At 30.4% G+C, this 22,232-nt stretch overlaps 1 protein-coding gene across 1 annotated transcript in view; it reads right to left on the bottom strand.

The window, feature by feature from the left end:
• Positions 1–275: 275 nt before the first annotated feature.
• The window catches only part of Lkr (Leucokinin receptor), a 112,321-nt gene continuing 90,364 nt past the window's right edge, over positions 276–22,232 (bottom strand). Inside the window, exons 6-10 of the mRNA XM_085952453.1 lie at positions 10,952–11,077; positions 5,591–5,691; positions 2,211–2,301; positions 816–899; positions 276–296 (exon numbers count right to left, since the gene is read on the bottom strand). Of these exons, the coding sequence (XP_085808579.1) occupies positions 276–296; positions 816–899; positions 2,211–2,301; positions 5,591–5,691; positions 10,952–11,077 (423 nt within the window). The remainder of the gene's footprint in view (positions 297–815; positions 900–2,210; positions 2,302–5,590; positions 5,692–10,951; positions 11,078–22,232) is intronic.

Raw genomic sequence — 22,232 nt, 5'->3', positions numbered from 1 at the left:
GCTCTGTGTTATTGAGACTGCTCATAGAATAATGGATAGTTCGTGGTTTGTTTCTGTTATTGTAACTGGATTCTGACGAGTCGCAAGGGTGGTGTGAATTTCGCATGAACTGTGTTCTTTTTAATTCGCCACAAGGATGCGCGCAAAAGTGGACACTGTATGTCACCATTGGCATCTGGACTTGTGTTTGCGTTCGACGCCAGTCTACGTGTGAACGGAATGAATTCGAAAAGCGAAGTGTTTGAGTTCTATCCTGTAATCAAACTGTATATTAGTTATAATGCGTTGAAATACATCTGTAACGAAGAATAATTTGAATTTATATTCTAAATTCAAAATAAATATATTTGGTTATTGAACATACATAATTTTGAAAACACTCATAAGAAAATATAACCGATAGAAAAAATCTTTTTTGAGAAAAAAGACACCCGGCAGGAATCGAACCTGCATCTATTGGGTAGCGCACCCTGTGCATTACCACTATACTAAGACTACCATGCTTAATTGTGACAAATTTTAACTATTGACCTTTTTTATACCTGCTCATAAAGATTTTTCCTATTGGCTACATATTATGATATATGATTTTATTTTCATAAATTACAAATTTTAAATCCATTATAATTTCAATTACTTAGGTATAGTGCTATATTGGTAATCTCAGTCGGTGGATTATGGATATATATTTGTTTATTAGACAGAACAAACATCAGTATGTGTTTAGTAGTTTGACAAAGTTCTATTTAAATCAGATACTATAATTTGGTCAATAGAGAGAATTATTTTCATAATAAAGTAGGTATTATTCTCACCAGATCAAAGCTATCATTTGTCGGTGTTTGATGCCACTTCTTTCCACCGGGAAATCGTAATTTGAACTCCCTCTTGAATTTCTCCTAGAAATAAATAAGCAGATAGATATATAAATAAATATCATTTATTAAAGGTAAATAACGTAAGGAATTAAATTCACTAATATTTTAATTGTTATGAAAGATATGCTCGATTTAATTGATCATAAAATAAATAATCTCTAATAAAGGCGGCTTTATTGTAAAAGTATGACACCGGTTTCTCGTACGAGGGTCCGGTTTCGATTTCCGGTGATTTTTTCTAATACAATAATACCGTTTCATTACTATCACAGTATTGTCATTGGGGCTCATGACCTCATGTGGTGTTAAAAAGAAAAAAAGCATTTATATTCTATATAGTGTTATGTTATAATTATAAAATACAAAATAAATAATAATGCCCAGGGGTAGAATAAAATTATGTAGTTATAGAAAGTTTTAAACTTAATTCACCTTTTATGAATCCTCAAAATTACATAGGTAGTGAGAAACCATTGAAATCTAAATTTTCGGTTCTAAATTAAGTTTTTGGAAAGGTATAAATTTCCAAAAACTTTATGAGTAGTTAATTTGTGAAGAAATACAAATTCTAAAAACTTGTAAGGTTTTGTTTGTTCGATAACATATTTCCACTTTTTATTTTATAAGAAAATACGGCACTGGGACAATTGGACGCCGGGACAAATGGGCGCCGCAATGTCGAATTCAATGAAATAAATAGACGTTCGTCACGATTTGAAACATAAATTATACGAGGAAGTTTAATAAGTTTATATCTACTACTTAGTAGTTTTAATTGATTTTACTCTTAACATAATGTTTTTTATTGCGGATTAAAAATTGTTATGCCTGACGCTTCATATAAAAATAAAAGAACTCTCTCATCGTTGGAACTTAAACATATACTCAATTAAATCATCATTTACGTGTGCATATTTAAATTCCCACAAAGTATTAAATATTATAATAATATTTAAGTATTATAATATAAAGTAGCTGTAATTTACGAACGTCTATTTATTTTCGAATGCGTAGCGCCTGGTTGTCCCGGCGCTGAATCGTCCAAGAACCAAAAATACATTGCAAATTGTAAGCCTAAGTATTACAGAAAAAAATATGTATTTTTAATGTTACAACGAATATAAGCATTGGTGCTTTCTATTTATTTTTAAATTAATCTTGTATACAAATAAAAACGAGAAAGGGTACAATTTATTATATGTTATACGTTTAGTTAAAAAAAAATTCCTTTAATAAAGTGTCACTGATTTAAATATTGCAATAGTATTGTTTGATTAATGTCTTGTTTTTTTTATTGATACGGAATTTCAAGGAAAAGATAGTCTTACGCACATTGTATATTCCGTAAATGAAGGGATTGTAGCAGGAATTACTCATGGCAAGCCAATCACAGCAGAAGAAAATGATGTTAATGTATCGATATCTGAAAATAAAAACAAAACATTCTGGACAGTTACATTTAAAAAATCCCTATTATTAAAATAGAATAAACTTTTAATACCTAAGTTAAGTATATACATACAAAGTACGATAATTGGTTTGGTTATATTCTTCGCTATCAAATTTAAAATATAATAATAATATATTTATTTATCAATTATTATTGAAAATATAAATCATACTTCCATTTATTTGTATGCTAATTCAAATTAATACTAATTAGATTTATTCTCTACCGTAGCATAAAATATAAGTCAAATTATCATCTAATGAGGTGTCAGTAATGGTGTATCGATAATGTACGCGACTGGTAATTGTTAGATCTGAGTTTGAATCTAAAGTACTGAGGTTTGAATCTAAAGTAATAGCGTATTGGTAGTGCTAAGCCAAGGCCAACACTCAAATCTGAACGCCGCCAATTTGTTTTTATTTTGTTTATTAAATAGATAATATGAAAAATATATGTTACACCGCTGCGTTCCATTTTTTGACGTAGTAATAACGTGTTATACGTTGAAATTAATATAATTTAATATATAAATTATTTGATAATATATTATGTCTAGTGAGACTAGTTTGATTATGTATGTTTAGAGTGGTTAGAGTTGGGTTTCGGGAATTTCCCGACGGGAATTCTGGAGAAATTTTCAAGATTTTCCATCCCGAATCTCGAGAATTGAAATTTTTAACATTTCGGGAATTTCCGGATCTCAAGAATCGTTTCTCGGGATTTGGGATTTCTTTATTATCAAATATTAATTGTAAAAAAGATTTTCTATATGAAAATGTGGACAGAAAGCACAAAACGTCCAAAGACTGATCGGGGCATTTAACACAATTAAGCCAACGTCGACTCAAAATAAGCGCAATTTTTGTAACATCAGGGAATTTTGTGTCTCAAAAGCGTACGTGATTGTTAGACGCAGCGATTGACAGTTTGTGTGATTTGATATTCCATTTCAATAAGTAATGTTTAGGATTATTTTTGTTTTCCTACTTGTATTTTGTTTATCTTCTTACGTAAATAAAGAAAATCATATTTTTTTGGAATTTGTCTGTTTTTACACTGATTTTAAGATTTTTACAGATTTTTTTTTTAATTTCCCGATATCTCGAGAATTCTCGAGAATTCTTTTCTGGAAATCCCGAATCCCGAGATTGAGATTTTCTAGGGAAATACCTAACTCTACACGTGCTCAAGTAACATAATATTGTTTAAAAAGTATCAGAACCAAAATTTTATATTTTCTTTTGTATAATAATGTGATTATGAATATCTATGGGGTGGGAAGAAAAAATAACTCTATATTAATATGAGAAAGGAACAGTTGACAAAAAGCCTAAGTTATAATTAAATTGAAGAGGTGGGAATCTTTAATCGGAAAAATGTGAATTATTTCATTTGAACAGTCATAATTAAAAAAATATTACAATGTGTTAGCCTTGGAAATACTTGATATTATAATTTCACAAGCCGTCTAAACTCTTGGTTCTGACTAACTTTTCATTTTTAATTGCAACTACTTAGGTAACTATAAACTTGACTTTAAAAAATATAATACAAAAATAAAATTATTTTTATGATTAAATTTATAACTAGAACGATTAAAAAGACCATTTATAAATCATCTCTCGTTCAATCTAAGCCTTAATACGAATATTTCAAATTATTTTGAAACAAAAAAAATCGAAATGCAATCATTATCAGGCCGACTTCCAATCTCTGATAATGTTGTTATCTTTAAGCTTATTTCACACTACGTAGATTGGTCATAATAATTACTATTAAAACTAAATTTTATCACCCTTTGAGTAAACATTCTAAGTTACCTATTTCCAGTGCTATAGTGGCTCAACGCTACAGATGTTCGAGCGAAAAAAATTTGTTCTCTTGCTTTTTTAAAAATAATTTGTTCTAAAGCTATTTATCATTTCGTAGTAACCACTTAACAGATTAATCCATGGACCAAAATTTTAAAGTAGAATACTTTATGATGGTCAGGCCATAAAATCCAAGTAAAACAAATGCGCCGACTGCCCCAGAATCTGCCTCGTGATCTGTACCATACCCATTAAGGTAAGCCAGCTCCCATTCATTTTATGTTCCCTGGTACTAACTAAATTAGTCTTGTTCTTTTGTTATTAAATTACAGTAATTTTTCGATGACTTGAATAAGTTGACCTAATATTTTTTGTTTAATTTCATTAGAATTTCTCTACTTCATAAGTGAAACGGCAAATCATTTTCAACTGTATGTAGAACGAAATTTCGGCCGCTTTGCCATTCAGAGAGAGATAGTCGACCTGTTTTCACGTCAATTTGTTTTGTGATGGCGTCGGAGGAATATACTCTTAAATCGTGTAAAGATGACTAAAAACGTTCCGCATGTACTTGAAAAAGAAAACATGTCAATGAATATACTATTAATATTACGAATATAATAATAAACAAAACATAAAAAGGACGCATGTTGAATTTTTATGACAAATTATATTTCGTTTGGCTCGCGTCATTTGCACAATCCGCGCATCGCCTATAGAGGTATAGCTTTAATGTAAAATATTTTAATAACTAGAGACCGGATTATAATTATGCAACTTACACAGCTTGAAATATAATATATGAAAAATGGTTAAAATATGCATGAAAAGTGTCAAAATATGTAACATTAAATAATAAAAAAAATATTAATGTTTAGTTTTTTTATTTCAAAATTGGCATACAATATCAGGAAGTATCGACGATAATAATTATTAATCACTAATTATTAACAATTATTTAACATTTTGTTACTCTTGTTTACAATTATAAAATTTTGGTAGTAATATTGTGTCTTCGATCATTCAACATATTTTTATAAGTGGAAAAGGACCGTTCCACATCCAGAGGTAACTGGGCAATATTTGAATTTGGGTGCTATGTTTACACTTATTGTTTCTGGCTAAAGTTCACCCGTCCCATTGGCTGGCTACAATGTATACTACACAATATTGTAAACATAGCGAAAATAATATATGCATCATCACTAGATTTTAGGTAAAATATGCAATAACCGGTGCGAATCTGCTAAATATGCAAATGCATATAATCTGGTCTCTATTAATAACATATTAGTAAATAAGTTACTGTGTATATTGTCAAATTTAATAATGCTTGATCTTCTTGTTATTATGAAAAGATGTACACAGTTCAATGTGTTTCCGTTGATTATTAACAAGTGACATAAATGTGTGTCAGACAAACATGATAACTGTAATTATTGGTTTCTTACTCGTTTATTCTCGGGAACGTATCCTGAAGAACGTTGTATGTTTGCAGTGGAAGCCAGCATACTGCGAATAGGGCGACTACGATGAATAACATCTTTATTACCTGAAATACAAAATTATTATTACTTCTGATTTATCAGATTACAATCTTTATTAGCACTTAAAGTTGAATAAAAATGCAATATCTAGAAATAGCATTGCTTTAACCGAAATCGACTTTAGAATCGATCGAATCGTCAAAAATTCTGGGAATAAGAGGCCATCCATGGACTGAAACCGTATGCGGTTTAGATCCGTGTGCCATACTAACCTTATGATTTTTGTTCATGAAAATATATATTCACTAAATTTGTTTAAAGTTTAAGTGTATGGTATACACGGATACGATCAGATGCTTTTAATATATTTTGTGGAAATATATCTCCATGACTAGAAAAGATAAGCTTAGTATAGCACACGGTTCGAAACCGCATACGGTTTCAGTCCATGGATGGCCTATAAATCATACGCTGGTTGTCATTATTAGGGTTGCCGGTTTTCCGGTCAAAAAAAATGGTTGCATCAGTTGAAGTATGGCTTTATGGTTAAGAGGTTTCAGAAGAAATTCTTGAGACTCTTTTACAGGAGGTTGCATGGGTACTATCCGTGGCTTTATCCAACTGAGTTTCTCTTCGGTATGCTTACATACTGCAGTCTGCAATTTAGAAGAGATCTTTATTATATAGCTACGCATTTTTTTCGACTTATATGATGTGTAAATGAGATCTCTGCCATTCTGGGCAGTGTTGTCCCTGATAACTATCTTAAAAATAGAGAGCATCAGTTGTTTTTCTCCCAAGGTGCAGAACCAACCTGCCACTGGTAATGCCAATTGGGAGGGCGATAACAAAGTTCAACCAAATTGTTTCGGGTGTTGATATATTCCACTTGCGTGAGAGTTAGTATAGGTGCACGCTATTTTATAAATTCTTAAAATAGGTCCACCTTAGCAAACTCGGTGTACATCTTTGAACTTCTATAGATGTATTTTAACTGCTTTTGTATGTTTATGTTATGTTCTCTTTTTATATTTTCATTTTTATCGCTTTTATTACTTTTTTCCCTTTATAATAATGTTTCATGACATGTTGTGAACATTTTAAACTTATAATTAGTAATGTCCACAATATGTTAAAAATAAATAAATTGAAATTGTCTAAAATTGAAACTCAGATATAGATAAAAAAAATCAAAATTAAGTTAATTAGTATTTCCTAAAAAAAATATATTTTTAATAGATAAATGATAGACAAATTAACAACAATTCAAAAATCTCTCATAAATAAGTTTAAAATATGATAAACATCAAACTATATTAAAAAGATAAGAAAAATATTTTGATTCTAACATCTGTTATAGTTCTCATTCGTTAATATTTATTTGAAAGTGGTTTACCAAAAAGTTTCCATCTATGCTTTAGGCGTTAGGCTAACGAAAGCAGAATTCCAACAATGTACTGTGAACATACATATCGAGAGAAATGCTATTGCGCACGCGTTCAATATATTTAGATAAAAATCCTTCATAATGTTGGCCGCAAAACGCAAAAAAAAATAAAAATTGAAATAAGAGACGATAAGATGTTTCCTAAAATATACGAAAAATGTGTAAAAAGGGTTACTTAAATCAATTAATAGTAAAAAAAAAGTGAAAATCAAAAGAAATATGATAACCTGTTAAAATATTTTTTTGCGTTAATCACAATTTTGTAACTAAGCAAAGGCTGTGAAATTATACCCCAGTTTAGGCAGAGGTTAATAATATTAATTAATATTTAAATTTAATAAAAGCGCGGAATAATATAGTTTCCTTATCGATTCGCATTAGGAAATGATTAGAGTAATAACAATATCGATCAAACTTAAGAGAATATCCGAACGATATAACATTATGTAACTAGAAAACATAAATTTAATGGAGTACTTTTTTATTTAAATGACGAGATTTAAAAGCAATTTAATATACTTTTGAAATAATTTAAATTTAGAATAATAATAATCAATACGTATCATAAATAATATAAACAAAAATGAATATTTTTATAAAACTCTAATATACAAAATATAAAAAAACCATTTTAAAATGTGCATTCATAGAATACCGGATTTTTAGTTAAGTAGTACATCCAAAACGATTGAAACTCCATCTCTTTGAGTACATCAAATTTATTGTTGATTTTTATCATGAAAATATAGTCTATTAAGTTATTTTAAAGATTTTTTTAACTATTAGTTTTAATGGTTTTTTATATTTAATAAAAAAATATCGGTTTTTGCAAAAAATAAAATGTGTATAACTTAAAATCCCTTTTATTTATATGGTCATAATATTTTGATATAAATAACATTACTTACAATATACTAAAAGAAATCGTTTTTTCAAAAATATTCATTATTCTTTTTAATGTTTTAAGTTATGTATTGATAAATTAGAACACTTTAATATTAATATAAATTGATTCATGAATGATTCGTATTTTATCGTTAGATAACGCTAGTGGAGCTGGAATAGTGGAACCGTAGCACTTATTACGTCTTAACGTATGGTATTCTTTATTGAATATTCATATTTGTTCGAAACACATTATTTATTCATTTTTTTAAATATCTGCACCGAATATAACATATTAAGTTCCATAGAAGAGTAAAGAGTTAATAATATTATAATAGAACAAGAATTTGGACTATAATAATTAGAAGGTGCCTTATACGTAATATTTTCTGTTATGATATTTGAAATTATTTATCAAACGCCTAAAACATGGTTACGTTGGTAAACTCTATATATTATATTATATCGCTAAGTTGCCATTCCGATTTTCTTACTTACACAAAATGGCTGCTATTTGTTGTATTCATTATGATTATTTATTCAAGTATACACAAATTTTTCAACTAAATAATAATCTGGAAGTGTAGTAGTGTCTGCTTATCTACTCGTGGTGATGGATTGTCTTTCTATAACCCATGAAAATTGGTAAGCAAATGTAATAGCAGTAGTGTGAAGTTATCTACAAATAAACTTGCAATGTTATTTGTAGCTAGCTTAATTAGTGGATCAGTGGTCCTTTTTTTGCTTCAATTTCGTATATTTAGGCTCCATCTCTATAAACAAACGTTTTTTAAAGTATTTGATAATATATAATGATTCTGTTATTCTGATCTGTTACAACAAATGATGTAGGTACCTACCTAGGTACATATTATATTTATACAAATAAAAAATACATAATCAAAATAGTACTTTTCAACGTAAAAAAACATTTTCTTATGGCATTATTATTTGTTTTTTCGCACCAATCCTGCATGTTACAGATGTGGCATATTGTTTGATAACTTGACGTGCAGACAAATATTTTTAATAAATGGGTGTAAAAGTATAGTCATGCGACATCTTGTAGAGTGTCATTCATACTGACACTCCACAAGATGTCGCAGATATTGGACATAAAACTTTCTTATCAGAAAATATATCTTTTTAGATGATATTATTATCCTACAATAGACAACATTATTACAAACCAAATACTCGAAGCTAAGAAAAGTGTAAAAACTGGAAAAGAAAATAGTAATTTCAAATAAATTGACATACCTGTCTATTAATGTTTCATTATCACTAAAATTAACCTAACATATTATTTGCCTTCAGGTGAATGCAGTGCCAATTAGATGCACCTAGTGGTAGAATATGATGTTTGCAATACATAATTTATAATAGAATCTATTCATAATTTACATTTCAAAGTGTTTTAATTAATGAATACGTCGTGTCAAAAGTCAAGTACCATTTATTTAAATTGAAAGATAAATTTACAATTCAAACACATTATAAAATGGGAGTTTGATGAAAACTCTGCTTTTATTATTATATTATGTTATACTAGGATATATTCAGTAGCGAAGGGTGGAGGTAGGCAGTTAATATCCGACATAAATAGTGCAGATTAAACTTTATCAGTCATACGAATTTGTTTTAATTGAACAAAGACCACAATTTACAAATGGTGATGGTTAGTTTTTAAAAATAAATTAAACCCTGCCTATACCAAACCATAATAGTTTTGGTAGGTATATTTTGGGCGATATAAAAAAATTGTCCACAATTTTTCATTCATACTTATTTGTTTTCGTTGGATTAAGGATACATATTATTACACATATTAATGATTACTTTTTTAAAATTCATTGATTTAATCTGTCTATAACTATAATAGCCAAAAATATTATTCTATTTATAAAATATCCAAATTTATATATGATTTAATTTTAATTTAATTATATATGATTATAGATAGACGAGTATTTTTTGACTATTATCTATTATGGCTTGGTTTTCGCAGGGTTGAATTGAATTTTAAAAACTAACCAACACCATCAATAAATCGTAGTCTTATTTCGATGAAAACAAATACGTATGACGGATAAAGTTTAACGTGCACTATTTATGGAGGATCTTAACAGCCTACCTCCACCCTTTGCCTCTGATATATGTTACAAATACAGGGATAGAGAATCATACAATTAACCAAGTCATTCATTCTGTAAATACTTGTACATATATATATATGTTATCTATTATTTTAGACACATAGATACATGAGTCGCTTAGAATCATAACTCACATATTCCAAAAATCAAGTTTTGAGATAATCGCTAAAAACCAACAGAGCACTATTTTTTGTAATTAGAAGAACAGTATTGAACTCCCTAGAATATTAATGAGTGAGAGAGTCGAATAACTTTTTTTTTTTTTTTTTTAATATATATACCTAATACTCCTAACGTTGCAGACATACAGCATACTATGAGAAATAGAGCTCCCCGATTGGTTAGGAAGGCGTTGGTGACAAAACTCTATTCTTTGAAATATACGACATATTACACCAACAATGTACTTTGTCAACGATTTTCACATGGCTTAAATTGACTTTTAATACTCAACTATTTTTCGGTATATAGATTAATTCATTTAGAATCACTTGGCATATTTAACTAAAAAACGACAAAATTGCAATATGTGAGTTATGATTCTAAGCGACTCACATAAGGATACAGGCCGAAAATAAAAAATTTCGGGTCAATGACTCTTAACAATTATGTGTCGTAATGGATTAAAGGTATCATATATTATATATCGTAATAGATTATTAAAGTGTCACCGCGTGTTTTTCCTTCTTTTGTCTCCAACGTTTCACGGTCATTTGAGAAGCTATTGTATATAATATATTATCTTATTTTATCTCACAAACGTAATATTATCTTATTCTTTTCCATTAATGCCAACATAATTAAAACAAAAGAGTACAGAACTATAGTAGGTATTACCTTCTTTTTGTTTTTCATCAAGTTGGCATCTCTGTGATACTGGGCATTTCCTGGTGCTCTTGACCCCCAAAGTTTCAGTGCCATCCTGGCGTAGACAAAACTAATGACGCAGAGAGGAGTCAAATACTGGAAACAAAAACATCAAACCTCTTTCAGTAGAGATTTATTGACAGCAATACCCAATAGCGCGTAAACAAGAAATTAATACGAGAAGTACTATTTCATTATTTGCAAAATATTGCGAACAGTGTGTGGGTGTCAAATTTTCAAAGCTTCTGAAACTCGAAGCTCAAGCCCTATTAATAGTTAACGAAAAAATGAACAGTGTCGTTCCCACAAGACAGAAATTTCAATTAAGTTTTTGTAAATTCTTTTAATGAAGCAATACAATATTACTATTTTAATTCTAATGAACCGAGTAAATATTAAATAATTAAGTAGCTATGGGGAATGAATGAAACATAAAAATAATTAGACAAAATTTCCCATTCTAGATTTTAAGGGGGTATATATCAAATAATATTTGTTGCGATTTATATTAAAATAACAATATCTTATTCAATTAATCATTCAACAAATAATTCACAAGATTTGAGAACATTTTGTAACACTACATATTTGTAACATTATTTATTAAACGTAAATAACTTGAAAACCCGTATTCACTGCATTCTCTCAAATAATGTGCTTTATCAGTTGAGCGATATGCGTTCTATTTAATTACGACGAAATTAACTAGTCGTTTTTACATTTTTGAAGGGATTTGGTTGGTTGTTTTTTAATTTGATTTTTGGGTTATCACCGTGTGATTTTCCTTCTTTTCGCTTAAAATTTCGGAGTCCTACACCAAATATTGAAATAGTGGAAGAAGGAGAAAGAAGAATGCATGTTGACAACTTAAAAAGAAAATACATGCATTAATAATAAATTAATAGTGAGTTTCATGAAATATATTATAATTAAATTTATAATTCCCTCATACCTTCCTCAAATATAAGAAATGAAATAGATATAAAAAAATACATAAGTACATAATTTTAAAACACTTCTGAGAAAATAATAGAAAAAATCTTTTTAAAAAAAAGTAAGACACACTCCCTGAAGCGCTTTCTAAATTGAGCTACTAAGCCATTAGTTAAAATTTGTCGCAATTAAGTATGACGCCTTTAGCATAGTAGTGCATGGGCGCGATACCCGAGAGGCGCAGGTTCGACTCCTGCAGGTGTGTGTCTTACTTTTTTCAAAAATATTTTTTTTATTTGTTATAATATATTTTCACAGAAGTGTTTTCAAAATTATGTGTGTTCAATAATTGGAATGTTACATTCTTGAAAAAATAATTTAATAAAAAAATACATTACAATATAAATATTACATCAAAATAATAAATAATAAACGATGTTTTATTGAAAATTATAGAGAAACTGAAAAACATAACATTTTCTTTAAAACCGTTTGACAATAAAATTGTAAAGTGTAAAATAACATTTCAATATTATCACGACTACTTCGGACACTATTTTTTTATAATAGAAAGGTCGATAGTATCAGAAATTGCTGATATAAACGTCATATAATAACAAAACTTCAGCAATATTGGACGAACAAAAAGATACGAGGTCACTGTTTAGATCCATATAAGAGTAGTGTTCTTGAACTTTTAACATGATAAAATTTCGCAACCGATCTAGGTTTAATAGGTATTGTTGAAGGGCCTATTTCAATTTAATATAACATTATGATAGCTTGCTACATTTTCAAAAATATTTTCAATATAATTTTGAATGAGATTTTCTACTAGTGGCCGTGATAAAGGGTCTGGAGTTTTTATCCCTGATATTTCATGATATTTCTCAATGTGTGATTGACACCAGATCATGTCGGATTATAGAACTAATACAAAAGATTTTTTTTCTAATATCTATCATGATATGAGTAGGTATAATGTTTTACTATATTACCATTTTTGTTCCGACGAAACTGTAGGTAGTGAAGATTTAACAAACTTTTTTAAACGAAAATTTGATAGGTAGTCACTCGACCAACCAATTGTATATTAGAACTGCATCAAATATACCTACATGTTTTTTTGGCAAGTTACTGTATCAAACCTATGACTCACAGCTTTATAGTTCTCTCAACTAGGCCACCGTGAGTGCAAATTGATATTTAAAAATATAATAATTACTAATCATTTACTAATCATCATAGGTTTTATAGACTATGAGAAGGCGTTCGATTTGATAAAGACATGTTCAACACTCGACGCACTCAGAAAACAAGGAATCCCTGGGCGCTTTATAAATATTTTCAATAATATAAATTTACAGTAGCGCAACAGCATCTGTCAATCTCTATAAACCATCGCGCAGATTTCCAATCAGCAAAGGAGTCCGACAAGGTGATACAATTTCACCTAAACTATTTACAGCCACCCTTGAAGACTTATTCAGGCAACTTGACTAGAATGACAAAGAGATCCCCATAAATGGAGAATACCTGAGTCATCTGCCCTATGCCGATGACATAGTAATTGTCTCGCAAGACTCAGAAGACCTCCAAAGAAGAATGCAGGAACTCGCTGAAGTAAGCAACAAAGTAGGTTTGAAAATAAATGTAACAAAGACGAAAGTCATGTTCAACTGCTTTGCAGGCCAAAAAGAGATCCTCATCAATGGCACTCAGCTCGAACAGGTAAAAAGCTACATCTATCTGGGACAACAAGTGTCTATAGATGGATGTATATTTGATGAAATTGTTCGCAGAGTAAAACTAGGCTGGAGTGCTTTTGGCCGCCTGAATAATGTCTTCAAAAGTGACCTTCCACTGTGCCTAAAGCGCAAAGTGTTCAAGTAATTTATTAATTCCCTATTCTCTTTATATAATTTAATGATAGTCGTTTTAAAAAACACCATTACAAGCTCCGCAGGAAAAATATAAATTTATTTAAATAGTGCCAATAAACAACGCTTGATTTGCATTCTACTGTATTCCGTGAATTATTAAGTTAAATTTGTTGTCATGATTAGTATACATAAATATAATGAAATTGTTATTATTATTTGAACTCAGAGAGAACCACGAAAAAAGCTTTATAGATGGAAAAACTTAAAAGTTATGCGTATTTTCCACTACTACAAGACGCATAGCACTGAAAACCAAATGCAGTAAGCAGCTTTTTAAAGTCCGAACCGCTTAAATTTTGATAATGAAACTACACGATTTATAAAGAAAAAAATCACCCAAAAAAAAACTCGACGATGTTGGAAGGATCCACATTATAATTCAGGGCCTTGGAAAAGGGTCCCATGGACAATTTATTTCAATACTACGCTTTTGCAAAAGTCTATACCCAATTTAAACTGCGTATAACTATATATTCTATACATATGCTATACTATGTTATACATATATTTACAACAAAGAATAACGAATATAATGAGGTATACTGAAAAACGTTTATTACGATGACTAGTTTTTTACATATACATATTATTATATTGCATGAAAATAAGGACACTAAAAGCAAGCGACGTAAAATCGTTGGATGCATTTGAAATGTGGTGCTAAAAAAGTACGTTAAATTACACAAACGAGGAAGTGCACAAAAGCTTTTAGCCCGAAGAAATTGCATTTACAACTTACTTACAAAAGATTAAGAGAGGCTGATTGATTGGAAATGATCAAGGCTATCTCTATCAATGTATCATATTATTAGCAATGATAACCACTACCATTTAACAGTAGGTATGCAATATAATTTTGTAGCTTATCACATAGAGCAGTGTTTTTTTCAGGCAGTGATCATTTTTACGTAAAACTTTTAATAACTCACTTTATGAGGTTTAATATAATACTATGGTTCGTTTTCCATTCATTTTTATCTATTAACCTTAAACTAAAATCAGTATCATCAATGTTATCAATCACTATATTGAAAATGAAAAAGATTTAGCGCAATTTTTTAAAATAATTGAATCAATCAAATGGATAAAAGCATTTTTTTTTAAATTATTATTTTCGAAAACTTTTCAGGTTCTATCTATAAAAGCCCCAGACCTGTTACTTTACGAAACACTATTTCAGAGTCTTAATATGCTACTGGTGTATATTATTAACTTTAATGAAAATTTACCATACGCTCATAACCATAATGCACATTAACAAGTAGAATATCAACTAACGTAAAATGAGGTTTATGTTCCAAAGTTTCATATAATATATTTTTATATTCCCACATATTAATGGATACTGCATCCAAAAGAATAAACTACCCCGTATAAACGATTCTTATCGTAGCATCTGATCATGTGAATACAAATGAAGATGTATGAAAATCAATTGAAAATTTCACATATTTCTTTGTATCCAAGTTTTCTTTTGATACCGGGTGACATATTACGTTACATACATTACGTTAACTTATATACATTAACTTTTATACGTTGAAAATCGCAAAATTCAAGAGACAAAAATAAACCTTTGTCTAACAGCAGTATTCACGAATTAGTATGCATTGAATTGAACGACGAAGTGGCTACCCCAACGGAAGAGACCCAGAGGCTGACCATGAAGGAGATGGGCTGACGCCGTAGAAGTGGACTGGCTTCATATAGGAAGACTAGGTAACTAGAGAAGCGTGGCGAGAGACCGGGGTGAGTGGAGAGCGGTTGTGGAGGAGGCCAAATCCCACCCCGGGATGTAGCGCCGTGGAAGAAGAAGATGCATTGAATGTGACCGGGCTTACACAAAAAAGACTTAGTGGGCCTTCAATATTACAGTTAATGAAGAGATGCATGTATTGTAACAAAAAACAGAATTTTCAACCAACCTAATTGAAAATGGGCATTAAGTTAAGTATAGCAATTTTAAAATCCTTTCAGCCGACGATTAAATTAGAAGATAGTTAAAAACTTCAAGACATAAAAAATATTAACAGCAATTTATGGCATATTAATTAACAACTTTTTAAGCCCTAATTACTGCCCACTTCTCAAATTTCTCATTACAAAATCTACCACCTCCATTCAATATATTTTGATCGTTGAATTTTAACTCTTTTTACGTTACATAGGTCTTTTCATACCTCAACCACACGGTATTGATTATATTTGAGATACGAGTATAATTTATATACCTATAATAATTAAAAAGTGATTCATCACACCACTACATATTATGTGTAGCTTTCTACTTTGTAAGATTATTTTTCTAACATTGGATTCTATCGTAATATGAATATAGATAGAGTGTATAAAATGTGTGTATAATATAAAAATATTTATTTTATTTTTTTACTGCGTAAACAAAAATTGTAAAATTTTACAAAATATTATATTTCATAAAAAAATATTATTTGGCTAAATAGCATAAAAATATTTCATTTTGAAAATCCTTTCCTTTTTGGTTACATAAAACAATCAATGTTTGTTTTAAATTATATGTATGGCTTTCTGTCACTTCGCTGTAATTAAAAATTTATTTGCTGTAATCTAAAGTTAAACTGCTACATATAATACAGTAATAATAACATTACCTTAACATAAAAAACAAGAAACAAACATTTTTGTGCTAAATAATCATATCTACACATTATAATTATTTTAAAAAAATTGTTCAATATTTAGATAATATATTTCGAAAACAGTACAAAATGTGAAAGGTAAAAACTTCAAAGCTGACTTTCTCTGTTTGACGTTTTTTTGATTGGGTAGTTTAATTGCGGGGGTGCGATATATCCTTTTTTTACAAGCAGATAGGTACGATACAAATTGAAAAAATATTATCATTAAATATTTCAGCTGTTTATATTCTCAACAGTAATGTATTACATATAAATCTAATCATTTTCCTTTAATATTTACCTACAATTTAATTTACCAAACTAAACACTTAGTTTAATATTGTTAATATCTATTTACTTCAATATTAATTGAGTAATGAAAAAGTTTTTATTTACTTGTGTAATATAGGCAAACATATTTCGCAATATAGGCAACACAGGTTTTTTTTTTTTTTTTTTTTTTTTTTTTTTTTTTTTTTTTTTTTTTTTTTTTTTTTTTTTTTTTTGTGATTTTACCGAGGCTTTGACTGCGACTCGCTGTCATATCGCCTCTTCTCTTCTAGAAGGGGATCCTTCGATCAGGTCCTCACTCCTATTCTGTTAAATGGCTTTATAATTATTTTGTCTAGCTCTTCCGTCTTTCTTTCTTTCTTCTTTAGACGCCAGTGTTTTATGCACCAGAATCGCTCTCCTCCGTATCCATCCCTTCTGTATTTTCGATACATCGTGTAATCATTGAATTTCAGATAGTCTAATTCAGACCTCAGCCAAGTCTCTGAGATTAATGCTATTGAAATTTTTTTGTCTTATTAAGTAGAGTTCTATATCATCCTTTTTTTTGCTTCATACTTCTGGCATTCCATTGTAAAATCCTAATTTGTTTTTTACTATCCATTTTGCTCCAGAACCTCCCCTAGAATTTCCTTTAAGTGTCCTTCTTTGAATTGTTTGCATACCCAGTCCACTGCTTTAATTATTAGTTGTTTAATGATCTGCTGCCAGTCTCCCCCTTTCAGCAAGACTTTCATAATTTCTCCCATCGCGTTAACCTCTGTCTTCCCCTTAGAATTTTTCTTATTTTTTGTAGGCTTTACGCTGCTACCTGTAGATATTATTGTTGAGCCTGAAGCTTCTACCACCGCTTCTTCTTTCTTTTTGTTTTCCTTAGTTTTTTGAATTGTTTCGCTTTCATCTCTTCCTACGATTTTTTTTTGTTTTAATATGTCAGCATAGCTATTATTTAACATATTTTTTTTTGCTTCCTTGAAAGGTATGTTCATTTTTTTCATTGCTTCTTTGCAATTCTTTTCCTCTTGCCACTTTGGGCATTTTTGGCTGTTTGCCGCGTGGTTACCTTTGCAATTGATGCACGTAATTTCCTCATTTTTTTCGCAGGTTTTGTGGTTTTCACCACACTTAGGGCACGTTTCTACTGTACGTCCGCAATTGTTCGCGATATGCCCATATCGCCAGCATTTGTAGCATTGCATAACCCTGAATACATACGGTTCTACAGCAAAAGAGACTCCATATATGTAAATTGTTCTCGGCAATATTTTCTCCCCAAATTTAATACTGACTGACGAGGTCTTTGTCAGCTCTCCTGTATCACCTTTTCTTGTCAACCTCTTAAGGTTGATTACTTTTGCATCACTTTTGATTTCCATTTGCAGTTCTTGGAGGTCCATATCAATATCGACTTTTCTTATTACTCCATAAGAGCAGGAGTCATTCTCTTTGGTCACAAAACCGAGATCTTTGAGTTCTCCAGCTTGTTTCACTTTATCTGCTTCTTTTTCATCTTCTACTTGGATGTCACCTTTAAATTTGTATTGTACATTTTCTGTACTTTTACTCCTGCCTTATGCAGCATCTGCGCTATTTTCAATTTTAATGGAATTTTACTTCCCGTCGCTATCATGACGATGTTTTGGTTTCCCTTTGGAGTGACCCCAGAGTCTCTTCTGGGTTTTTTTCCAGAGGTCACCGTCTGCCATTCTTCTTCTTTTTCTCCAACCACTTCCTCTTCATCATCGTTTCTTTTCTTCTTCGTTTTTTTGGTTTCATTCACTTCCATCGTGGTGTTTTCCATTTTATTGCTTTTGCCGTTCACGCGGTCTTGGAATTCGCGCAACAGTGTGAACAAAAAACAGTGTGGACAACCCCTCGCTTCACAGCGTTTGACGCACTCCCCGCACAAAGTGCACTATCCGTGCAACAATAAATATTTTTCACTTTTTCTCAAGCACTGGCACTGATTGTCAAAATCACATGGGACCACACATGTTGAGTTTATTGTCAAATTCATTTACAAACAATATTATTTTTGTTGTATCCCGTATTTATAACCGTTCGCGAGTAACCAGGCGAATAGCGACCCGAGTACTCAAGCGAAGTTGTACAACCTCACTCCACCGCTGTTGGCTTCCGACTGCACAGGTATTTTTATTAGCTCTTCTTTCGTAATCGATGAGATTATAATATACTTACGTAGCATGGTAATAATATATACAATAAAAAAGTTAATACCGTTAAAATAAATATATTACCTACCTTGAATAATCAAATGATTTAATTATACGAAAGAGTTTTACAATTTAATTAATAAGTAAAGTGAATAAATGCTGAGTTTCCTAAAAGCAGATTTCCACAATTTTTTTTTCAACGACTTGAACGTTTAAACTATTAAACACTGCCTGACAAATGATCACAATGAAGTATTTTTACATAAAATTCATTGTTATTATTATTTTAACTTATTTAATTGTGAATGATTTTCAGGAAACGGATGTAACATTCCTAAATATTTTAATAATTGTTTTTTTTTATATCAAGCCGATGAGAATGTTGAATTATTAATTAAAACTCGGCGCTTTGCGCCTCGCGGGACGGTTTAAGCCCCCTGGGCCCCTCAGATGATGGTTAGTTAAACCCTGACGGCTAAAATTATTAAACATGAAACATGCTTTGCCTACTGATTCTCTGAATGCTGGCTGTCCAAATTCAAAAGAAAATTTATTTGTCAAAGTAACCGTATCCAAAGGATTCAAATAATTTAACTTTTCTGAAAATTAAAATTTTTGAATTCATATGGTTAGAGTTGGGTTTCGGGAATTCTCGACAAATTTTCGAGATTTTCGATCCCAAATCTCGAGAATTGAAATTTTTAACATTTTGGGAAATCCCGGATCTCGAGAATCTTTTCTCGGGATTCGGGATTTCTTTATTATCAAATATTAATTGAAAAACCGAGTTTTCTATATGAAAAACTGGACAGAAAATACAAAACGTTCAAATCGAGGTTATTTAACACAATTAAATCAACGTCGACTCAAAGTGAGCACAATTTTTCAACATCAGGGAATTTTGTGTCTCAAAAGCGTGCGCGATTGTCAAACCCAGCGATTGACAGTCTGTGATTTTTGGAATTCTATTTTAATAAGTAATGTTTTGAATAATTTTTGTTTTCCTACTTCTATTTGTTTGTCTTCTTACATAAATGAAAAAAAAATTTTTTTTTGTAGTTTGCCTGTTACAGTGATTTTAGAATTTTTTACAGGTTTTTTTTTTAAATATCCCGATATCTCGAGAACTGTTTTCTGGAAAACTCGAATCTCGAGATTGAGATTTTCTCGGGAAATACCCAACTCTACTTATAGTAATGTTGGTGCCTAATTATGAATAAAGAAATAACTCAACGTTAAATAGTATTATTTTATTTTTGCTCCACATAATCGTTAGAAATAATGGACATGGGTTTATGATAGCTGAAATAAATTATGTAATTTTTAGAATCAATTTCGTCGAAGGAATTGAGGTCGCGGGGCGCGTAATACACTACATTACCGAAGCGCCGCCCGCAGCCCCCGCTACTTTCATGACTTATTACTTATTTTCGTTACCGTTTTCGCCTGGGTGATGTTTTCGTAACGATTACGCCTGGGTGTTGCATGGGTAAAGCATGTTCCATGCCAAAAATTTTAAATATTATATCTAATTTATTCGATATAAGATATTAAATATTTTTGTGACAATTATTTAATTCTCCGCGTGGCCGTAATGTATACTTCGTGATGTAATTGTGTCTGAATCATATGACTATTTGCGTTTGAATATGTTTTCGTGAACATTTAAAACTTGTTAGCTTTTTCGAAAGTAATATATTTTATATTTGCATATTGTGTCACTTTGGCGGTTGAAATTGATAGCGCACTAACCTTAAAGTTTACGTGTAAATCAGAAAGAAACCCTTTTAAAACGTTGAATGTTTACCCGGTTAACATAATATCCAAATAATGTGGAAGTACACGATGCAAATTAAATCCTATGATAATGCTCTAAAAGTACGTGTACGACAAGAGAAGAGCTGATCAAGTTTATCCAACCATTTGTTAGGCTCATCGGGCCGTCTCGTCTGGTAACCACAAAAGCTAGTTTTATTGTTCTTTTAATGCAGCATCATACTGTAAATAATAAGATCTGTTCACTTAGATCGTTTGCCAGTTATGTATTACCTTTTGATTTATATTTTAGTATTCATTTTAGTATGCTCTCCGTGCTCTTCTCTCCCATGTGTACTCTTAACTTAATGTGATGTTAACGCAATCAAAGCACACTTGAGTACATGGTAACCAAAATCTTAGGTAACTATTCCTGAGACATTCTCAGACATAAACAACTGGTGATACTTCCAAATGCAGAGTTTTGTGATTCGTCCGATTAATACCGGGTGCGGTGCGGGGAGGTTTGGTTTAAAGGTGTCTATGTATTGTAGACAGTGGCGTGTGGTGAAGGTAATATAAAAAACGGGAGAGTATGAAAAAGTGGGCGAGTAGGTGTGGAGAATATCGTTAAAAAATGACAGCTAAAGTAACAATGACGTAAGCTAATATTATTATCAGAGTGTGAGATGCGATACGGTGCGATAGATGATTAAGTGTGAGATTGATATTTAAATGTAGATAAATCAAAAAAAATAATACTAAAAGAATTGGGCATGAGTAGGGATGTCATATCGAAAGAAAATATCGAAGTAGGTATCGGTCAAAAAGTATCGATTCTTCAAAGTATCGATAGTTTTTTGTAACGTCCTTAGGAATGAGAATGATGTATCCTTGCAAACAATGCATAACGAAATAGTCTGCTCATTAAAGTTCTAGGGATTAATGGTTATATATGAAATTGAAAAAGACAAAGAAGATTTAATAATATAATTGAGATAGATAGTAGATAGGTACTCGACAATATTCCTGAATTTGAGTTAAAGAGGAAAGTAAGCTTTCAGAAATGGAAACGCTTTTTAAGTATTTGTAAAGTTATGCACAAAGGGAACACTTTGAAAGTAAGTATCAGTAGCTAATAGTGTACAGTTCCACACGTACATACCTGGAATTAAATTATCATCAAAACTTATAATAATATGTGAATAATAAAATCAGTTGAAATTATGTAGAAATTCGTGAAAGTAATTTAACACAATAAGGGGTTTTGAATATTATAAAATAAAATAATTTCATCAAATTTATGGTAAATTTACATTTCCATTAAAATAAGAATACTTAACATGCACGTTGATCTATACTAGAGAGATTCTTATGTATGTATAGGATGCTATTTCTTTTTCAGATTTTTAGTGAGGTAAAATGGGCGGTGACATACGTATTCAAACATGTCCATATTTTTTTAAAACATATAGCTGAAGTACCCGGCTTCGCACAG

This window comes from Rhyacophila brunnea, unplaced genomic scaffold (assembly GCF_057557595.1).
Source record: "Rhyacophila brunnea isolate RB1 unplaced genomic scaffold, BYU_Rbru_1.0 scaffold_3, whole genome shotgun sequence".
In the NCBI taxonomy this organism is placed as follows: Eukaryota; Metazoa; Arthropoda; class Insecta; order Trichoptera; family Rhyacophilidae; genus Rhyacophila; species Rhyacophila brunnea.
This window is presented reverse-complemented; position numbering and strand designations above follow the sequence as displayed.